Source organism: Phocoena phocoena, chromosome 2 (assembly GCF_963924675.1).
Source record: "Phocoena phocoena chromosome 2, mPhoPho1.1, whole genome shotgun sequence".
NCBI lineage: Eukaryota > Metazoa > Chordata > Mammalia > Artiodactyla > Phocoenidae > Phocoena > Phocoena phocoena.
The window spans coordinates 99,577,006-99,593,436 of record NC_089220.1 but is presented as its reverse complement, the minus strand read 5'-3'; the positions used below and the strand labels follow the sequence as shown (position 1 = coordinate 99,593,436).

The following is a 16,431-nucleotide window of genomic DNA, read 5'->3' as shown; positions in this document are numbered from 1 at the left end:
GTCCATCAACTGATAAACAGATAAATAAAATGTATTACATCCATATACTCTATAAAAAAGAATTTTACTCTATAAAAAGCAATGGAGTGCTGATGCACGCTACAATGTTGATGAACCCTAAAAACAATACTTAAAGTGAAAAATGTTGGTTACTAAGTATCACATACTGTATGATTCTACATATCCAGAAATGTCCAGAATAGGCAAATCTATCAAGACAGAAAATAAATGAGAAGTTGCCTAGGGCTGGAGGAGATTAGGGGAAGAGGGTAGAGGTACTGAGGCTAAAGGGTATGGGGTGACTTTTTGGGTGATGAGAATATTCTAAACTTGAGAGTGGTGATGGTTGCACAACTCTGTGAATACACTAAAAGCTACCAAATTGTATAAAGGGTGAGATGTTTATGAATTATATCTCAATAAAGCTGTTAAAAAATACTCTCCTAATAATGGGGGAAGAGTTTTTAGTATACACTAACAAAATAACTAAACAATGAAAAGTGGTATCTATGCAAACATGCAACTTACATGTTTCTGTGCATCTTTGGCATTATATTAGGAAAAAATAGCAAAATTATTACCCTTTCTACTGAAGACAACTGTTGCTGTAATCCATCACATTTCTTGCTTGCTTCTTCAAAAAGAGTTTTATACTTTTCTGTTTGAGACTGTTGCAAATTAATGGTCCGCTGCTGTCTCATACAATCTCCTTCAGAATTTTTCAGTTGAGACTTTAAATCCTGAATTTCATCCTCCTATAGTTATGAAATTGTAGATTATATGGAAAAACATACATGATTTGGTATCGAAACATAAACCAGAAAACATAAAGGAGCTTTGTATGATCTTTGGTGAGATATTTACACCGATTTCACTAAGAAAAACGAGTTACATTCTATTTTCATCCTCAAAATGGAAGACAGATGTTTTATTTGCACTTAATAGCTTACACTTGTAAGTCTAATACACAGCATTCTAATTGCTGGTAAGTATTTAAAATTCTTCAGCTCTGTGGAAATTCAACATCTCAGAATAAAGTTCAGTATTTAAATTTCTGAATTTAAAAGTTAACTGTGAATTATACTTCAATGAAGCTATTTTTAAAATAAAATTGAAAACTGCTCCTAAAATGACTTTGAATATTACAGCATTTATTCTGAAAGGTTTTAAAAACTTACCTTTTTATTGCATTCACATACAACATTATCCAATTCCTCCTGCATAACATGGAGTTTGGCCTTCAGAAATCTGATCTGTGCTTCTGTGTCAATTTAATAATAATATTTATTGTCTTTCACTGAATCTAAGATGCCATCAATTGTAAGACAGACTATTATTTTATGAGGGAAAAAAAGGCTCAAGATGGGGAGTCTAATAGTCTCTCTAATAGGAGATCCCTGTTTGGGAACACTCAAGACACTACATACCCCTAATATAGAGGTAAATGAAAAATCCATCCAATAGAAAGGAACTGTTAAACTGGAACCAAGTAAAGAAAGAGGAAAAAAACAAAAATTTTTCCTGAGAATCGGAATCACAAGCCAAGTACTCACATAAGTTTGCAGACTGAATTCATACTTACCCAGGTGGTTCGAAACACCTCAAACAGAACTTAAAGTGGTCTCAGATCGGTAATGCCCCCAGGTGTTTGGCAGAAGCAAACACAGGTCTAGCAAAACTCAACTTCAATCCCAGCCATTGTAATTATAAAATGCCACTGACTGTAATACACATCCCAATTTCACAGATGTTAAAATGTAGTGACGTGTCTGAGAAGCAAAAAAATGCACTAATACCTTACTACCGAAGCTTTCTCCCACAAACCCCTCACGAACATCTACCTTTGGTATTGCTATCAAAAGTTCTTTATTCCATAATATCAGTAAATCTCTGAGGGTTTTAGGCCTATAAAAGTAAATAAAGTAAAAACTGAACTTAGAACTCACTCATAATTCATTCAATCATTCATTAAAAAGATATACATCAGGACTTCCCTGGTGGCACAGTGGTTAAGAATCCGCCTGCCAATGCAGGGTACACGGGTTCAAGCCCTGGTCTGGGAAGATCCCACATGCCGTGGAGCAACTAAGCCCGTGCGCCACAACTATTGAGCCTGTGCTCTAGAGCCTGCAAACCACAACTCCTGAGCCCACATGCCACAACTACTGAAGGCCACGTGCCTAGAGTCCATGCTCCACGAGAGAAGCCACCGCAATGAGAAGCCTGCACACTGCAATGAAGAGTAGCCCCCACTCGCCGCAACTAGAGAAGGCCCGCACCCAGAGGCAAAGAGTGAACGCAGCCAAAAATAAATAAATTAAAAAAAAAAAGATATACATCAAGTCTCTACTATGTTCCAGGCATAATACAGATATTATAAGACAAGGTTTGCCCTCATGGGATTTATCTTGAGTAAACACTCTGAATAGCCTCTGAAAGTTATTAGGACAAATTCCACAGAGCACAATAAATCTCCACACATACTTCCTGTTTCAAAGCTCTTCTTATGAAGTCCCCTGTGTTACATGGAGCCAATGAACAATGGTTGGCTCTAACCCCACCTAGCTTCTTCCAGCCTCAACTCTCCTTCTAGCTTCTCATGTAACTCCAGGTTAGCAGAGGACAGAAGGGAAATGATAAACTTAAAAGTGTGAAGTTTGCAGTAGTTGGTCTCTAGGGGGAAAGAAGGAAGAAGCAATGGGAGAGCATGACTTTTCGCATCTCTTTTTCTCCCCAACTCTAACCCCGGTAGTATCATCAAGGATTTGAGTGTTCTGTCTCTGTTGGTCCACAGCATTAACCTCCCCAACCATCCCACTCCAACTTTAGTCTTATAAAACAGTCTGTGCTCCTAACCTACTTTTTTATTGTTTCCTCCCACACATAACCCAGCCATTCTAGGCAATCATGTGGAATAAGTGAAAACTCCCCTAAAAGGGGAGACACCTTGGCCAAAGATTCTGAAAAGGGAAGACAGGGATGCAAAGAGGTCATTCAGCAATAAGAAAAAAAGCAGTAATTTAAGGTAGTCTGTGCTGGTTCCCATACTGGGAGGAGGACCTTTGTTAACAAGGCTATGGGTGACTGTAAACTGAGGAACAGCCAACATCTGACCATTGCATCCCTGAAGATATCTTAACAGAGGCATGAAGGTTAACTCTTTGCTTCACTTACCTTCATTCCTAACAATTAGCCCCAGAAAGCTTGGATAGGTCAGTAAACGTAATAAGTGCATAAATGAATTAATCTGCATTTATGACTAACTAGCATGTAGCACAATGATCATTATACATGTAAATCGTTGTGATTTTCACAGAATCAGAGAATTTTAAGGGTAAACTTCATGATCATTTAATACAAACTGCTTCATTTTCAAGTGAAGAAATTGCTATTACAGAGAGGCTAAAGCAGTTTGTCTGAACCTACAATTAATTATAGTTCAGCATTAACTGTTCATATACACTCAACTGTCTTTTTTAAAATTTATAATAGCATAGGTGGCTCCTCATAAATTCAACAATTTTAGAGGCACTACTGGTAACTAACATGTTTCTGATGATCTAGACTAAGTATTATTTTTCTAGCGGTATGCAGAGAATGAATTTATAAGAAAGAAAATAATATTCATTAGAAAATTATTTTACCTGATGCTACATCAATAATTCATTTATCCTTTAACACGTGTTGATTTAACACACAATAAAGAGAATTCAGTAACATTAAATGGAAGGAATTCAAAGAAATATGGTTTTTAAAAATTTATTTCAATGTTTTAATGTTAAGCTATGGGGCATGTAACTTATTTGAAAAGTGGTCAATGAAACCAATACCAGAGAGTTCTTTTTTTTTTTCTTTTCTTTTCTCTCTCTCTCTCTCTCTTTTTTTTTTTTTTAGCCACACCACATGGCTTGTGGGATCTTAGTTCCCCGACCTGGGATTGAACCCAAGGCCATGTCAGTAAAAGCACCAAGTCCTAACCACTGGACCACAAGGGAACTCCCCAGATAGTTCTTTTTAATTTTACTTTTTATAATGGAAAACATCAAACATCTACAACAGTAGTGAGATGAGTTCAATGAAACCCTAGTCACCCATCATCCATTTTCAACAATTATTGACTCAAAACCAATTTTATTTCATTAAACAAATGCAAGACATCACTACATTTTCTAAATAATTGTGATATAAGGATAAAAATAAACAAAAAACAACCTACCTGTTCCAATGTCTTCACTAACACCACAAAAAATACCATCATCTATATAATCAGGTAAGCCTTCTTCTTCCAGTTGCCCTTCAATTTTGCTAATTGTTTTTGCAAGAGAAAAGTCTGAGAAATCCTCTGGAATGGCAACATCGCTGGCAGTTTGTACATCAGAGTATTTCAATTTTACTCTAAAAAATACACATATAGGCACATTATATATTATATACATATAATAAAAAAGGAGATATGGCTCCCAGATATGACTTTTATCCAAATAAAACAGCAGATCAAAATTATAAATTTTAAATTTATGATGAAATCTACAATTGATACTCTCAAGGACTATATTACAAGAGACTTAGTAGACTTTCAATCTTTATGAATCACACAACCACTGCGCTAGAGGAGGCTTTATGAGGCCATTTAGACATGGCCAGTGTAAAATATTAATAAACAGAAGCCTCAATTTAACAGTCAGCAGACCAGAAGGGGGAGCTCTCACACCCTGAGACAACAGCAGAGCCCCGCGGTGTGAAGGAAGGCTTCTCTTCACTCCTGGCAACAAGTCAGGTAATGAAAAGCCTTTGTTTACTCTAGCCCTCCTAACTTCCTTTTTCCTTCTGTAACAGAGTTCTCCTTGCCTTGCTGTGTGCAGACTTGCACGTGGCTCGCCATCATTTCAGACCCTGAAGTGCAATATTCTGCTGATCCCGAATAATCCCATATTTTTGCTGGAGAATTATGTGTTCTAGGTCAACACTCCCAAACAAGTGAACATGAAAACTAAGAGTACTGAACTTGGCCTCCTAGGTGAAATCCAGCCTGTGGCATTTAATTTTACATGCTGCTGGAGCAGAACTGTACAATTTGATATCACTCTAGTCATAATTCTGCAAACACTGAAGAATAATACCTCTTAAGAAAGAATTACAGAGTGAACAGTTCTTAGCTCAAACTCATTTTTCCACCTAAAAAAACATATTTTAAGCAGGATCAAAGTTTACCAAAAGTTGATTTTTTTTTCTTTAACGAAGAGAGAAATATGAAATGAAAGTCACTTCTAATGGCGTTGAGGAATGGGCCAGGCCTAATCCATCAAGTTTGCTTCTGAAAGCCTTACTTTTAACCTTTTACTTACTTTAAAGCCTAACTTACTTTTAACACATAAGCAAATGCTTCAGAATTCTTTTGGAAAAAGAACCTTTTATTTAAGAAGTAAACTTGAAGTCTGAAAATAAGATAACCCTTTCCAGTTATGTATGTACGTACAGTACTTATGTATGTAACATATGTTCTCTTCTATCAATTTTAGTTTTTTTCTTCCTTATCCTTTCACCCTATTTTTTGTCTCTTTTGTTCAAAAAACAAAAATTTTACTTAGCCAATTAAAAGACACAAGGATTAATAAGAATTCTTCTAGAATTATAATGCAATTATCAGTTTGGGTAAACAATAGACATAAATTTAACAATTTACTGTGAATTAGAAGCTGGTTGGTACCATCCACTGCAGGTGTGACCCTCCTTTTCTAGAAGGTCTACTATCCTAAAGAACCTCTTGGGTCCCCTTTTTATGCTTAAAGTACTAAAAACAGTCTTGAATTCTTTCTCACCAAAAACAATAGAATGTAAATTATAACTATACTATAGTTTTACTGAGAGCATGCCAAAATCATTCTGTATCTCAATATATACAATATACAATAATGCATGGTGTTCAAAAAGTATAGGTCTATTTGAGAGAACTAGGCAGAGAAAGACATCTAGGTTCTAGTTTCTGATCTAAGAAAATATCTAGCTAAAAATAACATTTAAAAAATTTGAAATGTGTCAATTTTGCTTAAGAGAACAATACAAAATGTTCATTAAGTGTCACAAGACATTTCTGATTAGAAGATGTTTTAAATTATTAAATGTGGAGAAGAAATACAGAGTACAATTTTGTATATTTTGGGTATAAAAAGATCTAGAGAAACAGATCTTATTAAGAACAATGATAGTATAAATTATAAAATTTTTAAAAAAGTAATACTTTAAAAACTGTACTATACCTTGAATTTGATTTCCTTCCTTTACTTGCAGAGTGTAATTTGTTTTGAACTTTGTTTATTGGATCAACGTTTTTGGTCTTTGGCTACATGAAAAGAATTTAAATGATTAATTAATTAGACTCTAATCACTTGCCAAGGAAGGCAACTGTGTAATACACAGAATTGCTAGATTGCTACACAGAAGAATTCTTATTTTCAGAGAATTAATCAAATTATATTTTAAGAAATCCAAAACTGTATACCTGGAAAAGACCTAGTTATTACTAGGACCAAGAGATTTAAAGACAAGAAAATGAGTCCCAAAGATTCAAGGATGTTCAACTAGTCTGTGGAATGTTAAACTGGATGTTCTGATTCACAGAATTTAATTCTCCTCACCGGTTATTCTTCAGATAGGCCTCCACGCATTCTATTCCTTAGGTCTAGATTCCCATGGGTAGGGAATTTGTACATCCCAGTGTGCCCAGCACCTGGAATAGTGATCTCTACACACTGTAAATATTTAAATGAATGAATAAACCTTCCCAATCACCTTCTTTGTATATGAATACTTTTCTTTTTCAGATCTTCTATCTAGTAAATTTGGGCTTTGGAGAGAAAACTTAATTTCACTTAGAATTTTTCCAATGTATCTCCAAATTGTTCAGTGAAGTTATGAGACAAAAAAGGACTCAATTCATTTTACGAGCAACATTTCATAAAGACATCCCTTCTGAATATCAAGGCTAATATTCTATTTCTAGCTGTTACTGGAAGGCGTGCTGTGGGCCCTAGGACCTGCTCCCTTCAAGCTAGTGGGAGGCTGGTGGGACTGGTTGCCTCTACCCCATAGGCCAGTGCACTGTCACAGGGTAGAGGCAACCAGGGGTGGGGGAAGGGTGCCCAGCCAGAATCAGCCAGAGTGCACCGGGTGAGCATCCTGGGTCTTGTAGACAACAGGCAAGCCTGGCAAATACGAAAGCATCTTCCGGGGCAGCGCGGGAAGCAGGCAGGTTGGGGCTGAAGTGCCCACAAGGGGAGCACGGAGAAGCCCAAGGAAAGGGGGTAGGAAGGAGGGAGAGGAAGCCGCTTGTGGGGTAGCAGGGATGCACACCCAGCTTCGTGAGCCCAAGGGGTGGGGTGCTTCTGGGGTTTGGGTTTCTTTTTCAGAGGGGCTGAGGCCAGCAGAGCTGGCCTGGGGAGCCCTTTGGGGGAGGGCCTGCCTGCCTCTCCTTTCCAGAAATGTTGCAGGAGTGACATGTGCCAGCTGCCCACTCACAGGCAGGGGCCCTGGAGTTCTTGTGACTCAGGAAAAGCATTTTAAAGAAAACACCCCCTACCCTACCTGCAATAAACACAATAAAAGTGAGAATAATAAATACCAAAAAAAAAAAAAGAGAAAAATCTAAAAAACAACCTAAATTCTACAGAATATAATCACATTCACAAAAAGTTTGATTTCTTACCTTAGTTTCTGAATGTAAATCAACTGTCCCTTCAGACAATAATGGATGTCTACAGAAAAAAAGTAAACACCACATGTTAATAATAAACGATACTAAACTGAGACATATTAAAACTAATTGTTAATTAATTAATTGTAGTTTGGATCTCAGTGAAATTACATACCATCTGTAAGTCCTTAGGCAATCTACTGAACTTCTCTTAAGCTTCAGTTTCCTCATTTTTTAAAATGAGGACAGTAATATTTATTTCAAAATAATACTTTGAGAATTAAATGAGATAAAATAGGTAAAAGGTTTACATTGTGTCTGACTGCTATAAGCTCCCAATTATTAGTATTTTATAACTTACCTTATCTTCAAATTATAGATTTCTAATACTTACACGTAAAAAGATATTAAATAATAACAGATCCACATACACTCTCCAAGAAAAATGGCATTCTCCCGATTTCAAGCTATTATACAAAGCTATAGTAATCAAAACAGTATGGTATAGGCATGAAAACAGACACATAGATCAATGGAGCAGAATACAGAGCCCAGAAATAAACTCACTCATATAAGCTCAATTAATTTATGACAAAGAGGCCAAGAATATACAAAGGGGAAAGGATAGCTTCTTCAGTAAATAGTGCTGGGAAAAATGGACAGCCACATGTAAAAAAAAGAAAGTGGACTGTTATCTTACATCATACACAAAAGTAAACTCAAATGGATTAAACATTTGAATGTAAAACCTGAAACCATAAAGCTCCTAAAAGAAAAATATAGGTGGCTAGCTCCTTGACAACAGTCTTAGTGATTATTTTTTTGGATTTGACACCAAAACCAATGGCAACAAAAGCAAAAATAAACACATGGAACTACATCAAACTAAAAAGCTTCTGCACAGCAAAGGAAAGCACCAACAAGACTAAAGGTAACTTACTGAATGGGACAAAATATTTGAAAATCATGTATCTGATAAAGGATTACTATCAAAAATATATTTTTAAAATCTCATAAAAGTCAATTAAAAAAAAAACCAACAAACAACTGGATTTAAAAATGGGCAAAAGTGGAACAGACGTTTTCCCAAGAGGACAAATAGATTGCCAACAGATGCATGAGAAGAAGCTCAACATCACTAATCATCAGGGAAATGTAAATCAAAATCACAATGAGCTATCACTTCACACCTGTAAGAATGGCTATTATCAAAAGATAAGAGATAACAAATGCTGGCAAGGCTGTGGAGAAGAGGGAACCCTTGCACACTGTTGGTGGGAACATAATTTGGTACACCCTCTATGGAAAACAGTATGGAGGTTCCTCAAAAATTAAAAACAGAGTGGGGAGGAGTCAAGATGGCAGTGTAGAAAGACGCAAAGTTAGCATCTCCCTACAACTAGGGTGCCTGACAGCTGCTGGTGGGGGACTCTGACCCCCAAGATGGGAGGAACCCCAGAGTGAGCCGGTAGGATGTAGGGGGACAGAGGTGGGAGAAGTGGAGGCCAGACAAGATCAGTGCCCTGAGGGCAGGGAGATCACGAGAGGCAGCTGGGAGGGACTCTCCAGGAAGAGGAAGAGTGGGAGAGGAGTGGAGGGCAATCACCTGGCCCACTCAGGCCAGGGAGTCTGCTGAGCTCCCAGGCTGATCCCCTGCCCTCCAAGCCCCCTTCAGGCTGCATGGGCATAGGAGAAAGGCCAGGGAGATCAGGAGAGGCAGGTGGGAGGAGCCCTGCAGGAGGCACCCTGCAGGAACAGCAGGAGAGGAGCTGATGGCATTTGCCCCACCCACTTGGGCCCAGGACACCTGCTGAGCTCCCAGGCCAATCCTCTGCCCTCCAAAGCCCCCCTCCAGGTCACGTGGGTTCTTAGGGGCATAGGAAGGAGGTCAAGAGGAGAACAGGAGAGGCAGGTGGGAAGGGCCCTCCAGGAGGAGCAGAGGGCAACTGCCCCGCCCACCTGGGCATGGGAAGCCTGCTGAGATCCCAGGCTGGTCCCCTGCCCTCCAAGGCTCCCCCTTCCCCGCCTGGCCGCGTTGGTCCTGGGGGCACAGGAGGGAGGCCGGGGAGATCAGGAGAGGCAGGCAGGAGGAGCCCTCCCAGACCCCAGGAGCAGGAGAGAAGCAGGAGAGGAGGGTGTTTGGGCTGCTCAATCGAGCTCAGGAAGCCTGCTGGGCTCCCATATGAGGTCCCCTGCCCTCTGAGATCAGAGATGGGGGTCATGCCTGGGCCCCTTCTGTTCCTTGAACCTAAGCACCCCCCCTCAGCCCCCAGGGCCCTTTCCAGCCCTGTGGGTCCTGAGCATGGCCCTGCCCACTGCCCAAACCTCACCCCTGCTTAGGCCCTGCTTTCCACAGCCAAGGACTTCCCCCCCACCTTTTTTTTTTTTTTTTTTCCTTTTCCCTCCTCCTCTTTTTACTATTGTGGTACTGATGTACTTTCTGGTTCTTGATTCATCTATCTATATTTTTTTATATTCTTCCTAACATATCTGTTAGTTTCCTAGTCTGATTTTATTTTTCATTTCATTATTGTTCTTTTTTTTCTTTTCTGCCCCAGGTGGCTTGTGGGATCTTGGTTCATGAACCTGGGGTCAGGCCGAAGCTCTGTGGGAGCTCTGAGTCCAAACCACTGCACACTAACAGAGAACCTCAGACCCCAGGGAACACTGATCCGAGTGAGGTCTCTTGGAGTTCATCATCTCAGCATCAAGACCCAGCTCTACCCAACAGCCTACAAACTCCAGTGTTGGAAGCCTCAGGCCAAACAACCAGTAAGACAGGAACACAATCCCACTCATAAAAAAAAAAATGGAACAGCAAAAAATATCACACAGATGAAGGAGCAAGGTAAAAACCTACAAGACCAAATAAATGAAGAGGAAATAGGCAATCTACATGAAAAAGAATTCAGAGTAATGACAGTAAAGATGATCCAGAATCTTGGAAATAGAATGGAGGCACGGCCTGAGAAAATACAGGAAATGTTTAACAAAGATCCAGAAGAACTAAAGAACAAACAAAGAGAGATGAACAACATGATGACTGAAATGAAAAATACACTAGAAGGAATCAAAAACAGAATAACTGAGGCAGAAGAATGAATAAGTGAGCTGGAAGACAAAATGGTGGAAATAACTGCCGAGGAGCAGAATAAAGAAATAAGAAAGAAAACAACGGAAGACAATCTCAGAGACCTCTGGGACAACACTAAACACACCAACATTTGAATTATAGTGGTCCCATAAGAAGAAGAGAAAAAGAAAGGGTCTCAGAAAATATTTGAACAGATTATAGCTGAAAAATTCCCAAACATGGGAAAGGAAATAGTCACCCAAGTCCGGGAAGCACAGAGAGTCCCATATAGGATAAACCCTAGGAAAAACACACCAAGACACATATCAATCAAAATAACAAATATTAAATACAACAAAAAATATTAAAAGCAACAAGGGAAAAACAAATAATAACATACAAAGGAATCCCCATAAGGTTATAAGCTGATTTTTCAGTGGAAACTCTGCAGGCCAGAAGGGAGTGGCAGGATATACTTAAAGTGATGAAAGAGAAAAACCTACAACGAAGATTACTCTATCCAGCAAGGATCTCATTCAGATTCAATGGAAAAATCAAAAGCTTTTCAGACAAGCAAAAGCTAAGAGAATTCAGCACCACCAAACCAGCTTTACAACGAACACTAAAGAAACTTCTTTAAGCAAGAACACAAGAGAAGAAAAATACCCACAAAAACAAACCCAAAACAATTAAGAAAATGGTAACAGGAACATACATATTGATAATAACCTTCAATGTAAATGGATTAAATGCCCCAACCAAAAGACACCGACTGGCTAAATGGATGCAAAAACAAGACCCATATATATGCTGTCTACAAGAGACCTATTTCAGACCTAGGGACACATACAGACTGAAAGTGAGGGGGTGGAAAAAGATATTCCATGCAAATGGAAATCAAAAGAAAGTTGGAGTAGTAATTCTCATATCAGACAAAATGGATTTTAAAATAAAGATTATTAAAAGAGACAAAGAAGGACACTACATAATGGCCAAGGGATCATTCCAAGAAGAAGATACAATAATTTTAATTGTTTATGCACCCAACTTAGGAGCACCTCAATACATAAGGCAAATGTTAACAACCATGAAAGAAGAAATCGACAGTAACATAATAACAGTAGGGGATTTTACACCCACTTATACCAATGGACAGATCATCCAGACAGAAAATAAATAAGGAAACACAAGCTTTAAATGACACAATACACCAGATAGATCTAATTGATATTTACAGAACATTCCACCCAAAAGTGGCAGAATACACTTTCTTCTCAAGTGCACATGGAACATTCTCCAGGATATATCACATCTTGGGTCACAAATCAAACCTTGGAAAATTTAAGAAAACTGAAATTGTATCAAGCATCTTTTCTGACCACAATGCTATGAGACTGGAAATCAGTTACAGGAAAAAAACTGTAAAAACCACAAATACATGGAGGTTAAACAGTGCGCTACTAAATAACCAAGAGATTACTGAAGAAATCAAAGAAGAAATAAAAAATACATAGACACAAATGACAATGAAATCATGATGACCCAAAACCTAAGGGATGCAGCAAAAGCAGTTCTAAGGATGTTGAGAGCAATTCAATCTCACCTCAAGAAACAAGAAAAATCTCAAATAAACAATCTAGCCTACACTTAAAACAACTAGAGAAAGAAAAACAAAGAAAACCTAAAGTCAGTAGAAGGAAAGAAATCATAAAGATCAGAGTAGAAATAAATGAAATAGAAATAAAGAAAACAATAGCAAAGATCAATAAAACTAAAAGCTGGTTCTTTGAGAAGGTAAACAAAATTGAGAAAACCTTAGCCAGACTCATCAAGAAAAAAAGGGAGAGGATGCAAATCAATAAAATTAGAAATGAAAAACGAGAAATCACAACTGACACTGCAGAAATACAAAGGATTATAAAAGACTACTACAAACAACTATATGCCAATAAAATGGACAACCACAAAGAAACGGACAAAATCTTGGAATGGAACAATTTCCCAAGACTGAACCAGGAAGAATTAAACAGACCTATCACAAATAATGAAATTGAAACTGTAATTAAAAATCTTCCAACAAACAAAAGTCCAGGACCAGATGGCTTCACAGGTGAATTCTATCAAACATTTAGAGAAGGGCTAACACCCATCCTTCTCAAACTCTTCCAAAAAATTGCAGAGGAAGGAACACTCCCAAATTCATTCTACAAGGCCACCATCACTGTGATACCAAAACCACAAAAATATGCTACAAAAAAAGAAAATTACAGACCAATACCACTGATGAATATAGATGCAAAAATCCTCAACAAAATACCAGCAAACAGAATCCAACAACACAATAAAAGGATCATACACCATGATCAAGTGGGATTTAACACAGGGATGCAAGGATTCTTCAACATACACAAATCAATCAATGTGATACACTATATTAACAAATTAAAGAATAAAAACCATATGATCATCTCAATAGATGCAGAAAAAGCTTTTAAGAAAATTCAACACCCATTTATGATAAAAACTCTGCAGAAAGTGGGCCTAGAGGGAAGCTACCTCAACATAATAAAGGCCATATATGACAAACCCACAGCAAACATCATTCTCAATGGTGAAAAACTGAAAGCATTTCCTCTAAGATCAGGAACAAGACAAGGATGCCCACCCTCACCACTATTATTCAACACAGTTTTGGAAGTCCTAGCCATGGCAATCAGAGAAGAAAAAGAAATAAAAGGAATACAAGTTGGAAAAGAAGAAGTAAAACTGTCACTATTTTTTGATGACACGATACTATACATAGAAAATCTTAAAGATGTCACCAGAAAACTACTAGAACTAATCCATGAATTTGGTAAGGTTGCAGGATACAAAATTAATACACAGAAATCTCTGGCATTCCTATACACCAACAACAAAAGATAAGAAAGAGAAATTAAGGAAACACTCCCATTTACCATTGCAACAAAAAGAATAAAATACCTAGGAATAAGCCTGCCTAAAGAGGCGAAAGACTTGTACTCAGAAAAGTATAAAACACTGATGAAAGAAATCAAAGATGACACAAACAGATGGAGAAATATACCATGTTCTTGGATTGGAAGAATCAATATTGTGAAAATGACTATACTACCCAAAACAATCTACAGATTCAATGCAATCCCTATCAAACTACCAATGGCATTCTTCACAGAATTAGAACAAAAAATCTTACAATTCGTATGGAAACACAAAAGACCCCGAATAGCCAAAGCAATCTTGAGAAAGAAAAACAGAGTTGGAGGAATCAGGCTCCCCAACTTCAAACTATACCACAAAGCTACAGTAATCAAGACACTATGTTACTGGCAGAGAAACAGAAATACAAATCAATGGTACAGGATAGAATGCCCAGAGATAAACCCACACACATATGGGCACCTAATTTATGACAAAGGAGGCACGAACATACAATGGAGGAAAGACAGCCTCTTCAATAAGTGGTGCTGGGAAAACTGGACAGCTACATGTAAAAGAATGAAATCAGAACACTACCTAACACCATACATAAAAATAAACTCCAAATGGATTAAAGACTTAAATATAAGACTAGACACTATAAAACTTTTAGAGCAAAACATAGGAAAAACACCCTTTGACATAAACCACAGCAAGATCTCTTTTGACCCACCTCCTAGAGTAACAGAAATAAAAATCAACAAATGGGACTTAATTAAACTTAAAAGCTTTTGCACAGCAAAGGAAACCATAAACAAAAAGACAACCCTCAAAATGGGAGAAAATATTTGCAAATGAAACAACAGACAAAGGATTAATCTCCAAAATATACAAACAACTCATGGAGCTCAATATCAAAAACACAAACAATCTAGTTAAAAAATGGGCAGAAGACCTAAATAGACATTTCATCAAGGAAGATATACAGATGGCCAAGAGGCACATGAAAGATGCTCAACATCACTAATTATTAGAAAAATGCAAATGAAAACTACAATGAGGTATCGCCTCATACTGGTCAGAATGGTCATTAACAAACAAGCTAGAAACAATAAATGCTGGAAAGGGTGTGGTGAAAATGGAACCCTCCTACACTGTTGGTGGCAATGTAAATTGATACAGCCACTATGGAGAACAGTATGGAGGTTCCCTAAAAAACTAAAAATGGAACTACCATATGACCCAGCAATCCCACTGCTGGGTATATACCCTGAGAAAACCATAATTCAAAAAGAGACAAGCACCACAATGTTCACTGCAGCACTATTTACAATAGCCAGGACATGGAAGCAACCTAAGTGTCCATCGACAGAGGGATGGATAAAGAAGATGTGGCACATATATAAAATGAAGTATTACTCAGCCATAAAGAGAAACAAAATTGAGTTATCTGTAGTGAGGTGTATGGACCTAGAGTCTGTCATACAGAGAAAAGTAAGTCAGAAAGAGAAAAACAAATACTGTATGCTAACGCATATATATAGATTCTAAAAAAAAAAAAATGGTACGGATGAACCTAGTTGCAGGGCAGGAATAAAGAGGCAGACATAGAGAATGGACTTGATGACATGGGGTAGGAGTGCGAAGCTGGGGTGAAGTGAGAGTAGCATCGACATATATACACTATTGAATGTAAAACAGTCGGCTGGTGGGAAGCAGCAGCATAGCACAGGGAGATGGGCTCAGTGCTATGTGATGACCTAGAGAGGTGTGATAGGGAGGATGAGAGGGAGGCTCAAGAGAGAGGGGATATGGGGACACATGTATGCATATGGCTGATTCACTTTGTTGTGCAACAGAAACTAGCATGGTATTGTGAAGCAATTATACGCCAATAAAGATCTATTTAAAAAAATATATTAAAAAGAGAACTGTCATATGATCCAGCAACCCCATTTCTGGGTATTTATCTGAAGAGAATGAAAACACTTATTTTTTTATATATATGCACCTCCATGTTCATTGCAACATTATTTACAATAGGCCAGATATGGAAACAACCTAAATGTCCATCAATGGATGAATGAGAAAAGAACATGTGCTTTTATATATATATGTTAAAGTATCATATAAAATGATATTTTTATATATATAACTATTACTGAGCCATAAAAAAAGAATGAAATCTTGCCATTTTGACAACATGGATGGACCTCGAGGGCATTATGCTAAGTGAAATAAGTCAGAGAAAGACAAAGACAAATAAGTGATCTCACTTGTACGTGGAATCTAAAAACAGACAAATAATAACAAGCCTATAGATACAGAGAACAGATTGATGGTTGCCAGAGGCTGGTTGGTTGGGAGCAGGTGAAATAGGTGAAAGGAGTCAAAGGGTACAAATTTCCAATTATAAAATAAGTAAGTCATGGGGATGTACTGTACAGCATGGAGACTACACTTAATAATACTAATGGCATATCTGAAAGCTGCTAAAAAAGTAGATCTTAAAAGTTTTCATCACAGGGAAAAAAGATTCTGTAACTATGTATGGTAATGGATAGTAACTATACTTACTGTGGTGACCATTTCACAATATATACAAATACTGAATCATTGTGTTGTACACCTAAAACCAATATAATGTTGTATGTCAAATATACCTTAATTTAAAAAAAAACAGAAAACAATCTTAAAGCATTTACCCAGTAAAAAAAAATTTTTAAGGTGT

The 16,431-nt window shown here is 37.6% G+C and overlaps 1 protein-coding gene across 1 annotated transcript in view; it reads right to left on the bottom strand.

Annotated features, from left to right (window-relative positions):
* TEX9 (testis expressed 9) overlaps positions 1-16,431 on the bottom strand; it is a 169,361-nt gene that overhangs the window by 55,584 nt on the left and 97,346 nt on the right. Inside the window, exons 6-10 of the mRNA XM_065871733.1 lie at positions 7,703-7,751; positions 6,258-6,340; positions 4,217-4,395; positions 1,179-1,261; positions 582-755 (exon numbers count right to left, since the gene is read on the bottom strand). Of these exons, the coding sequence (XP_065727805.1) occupies positions 582-755; positions 1,179-1,261; positions 4,217-4,395; positions 6,258-6,340; positions 7,703-7,751 (568 nt within the window). The remainder of the gene's footprint in view (positions 1-581; positions 756-1,178; positions 1,262-4,216; positions 4,396-6,257; positions 6,341-7,702; positions 7,752-16,431) is intronic.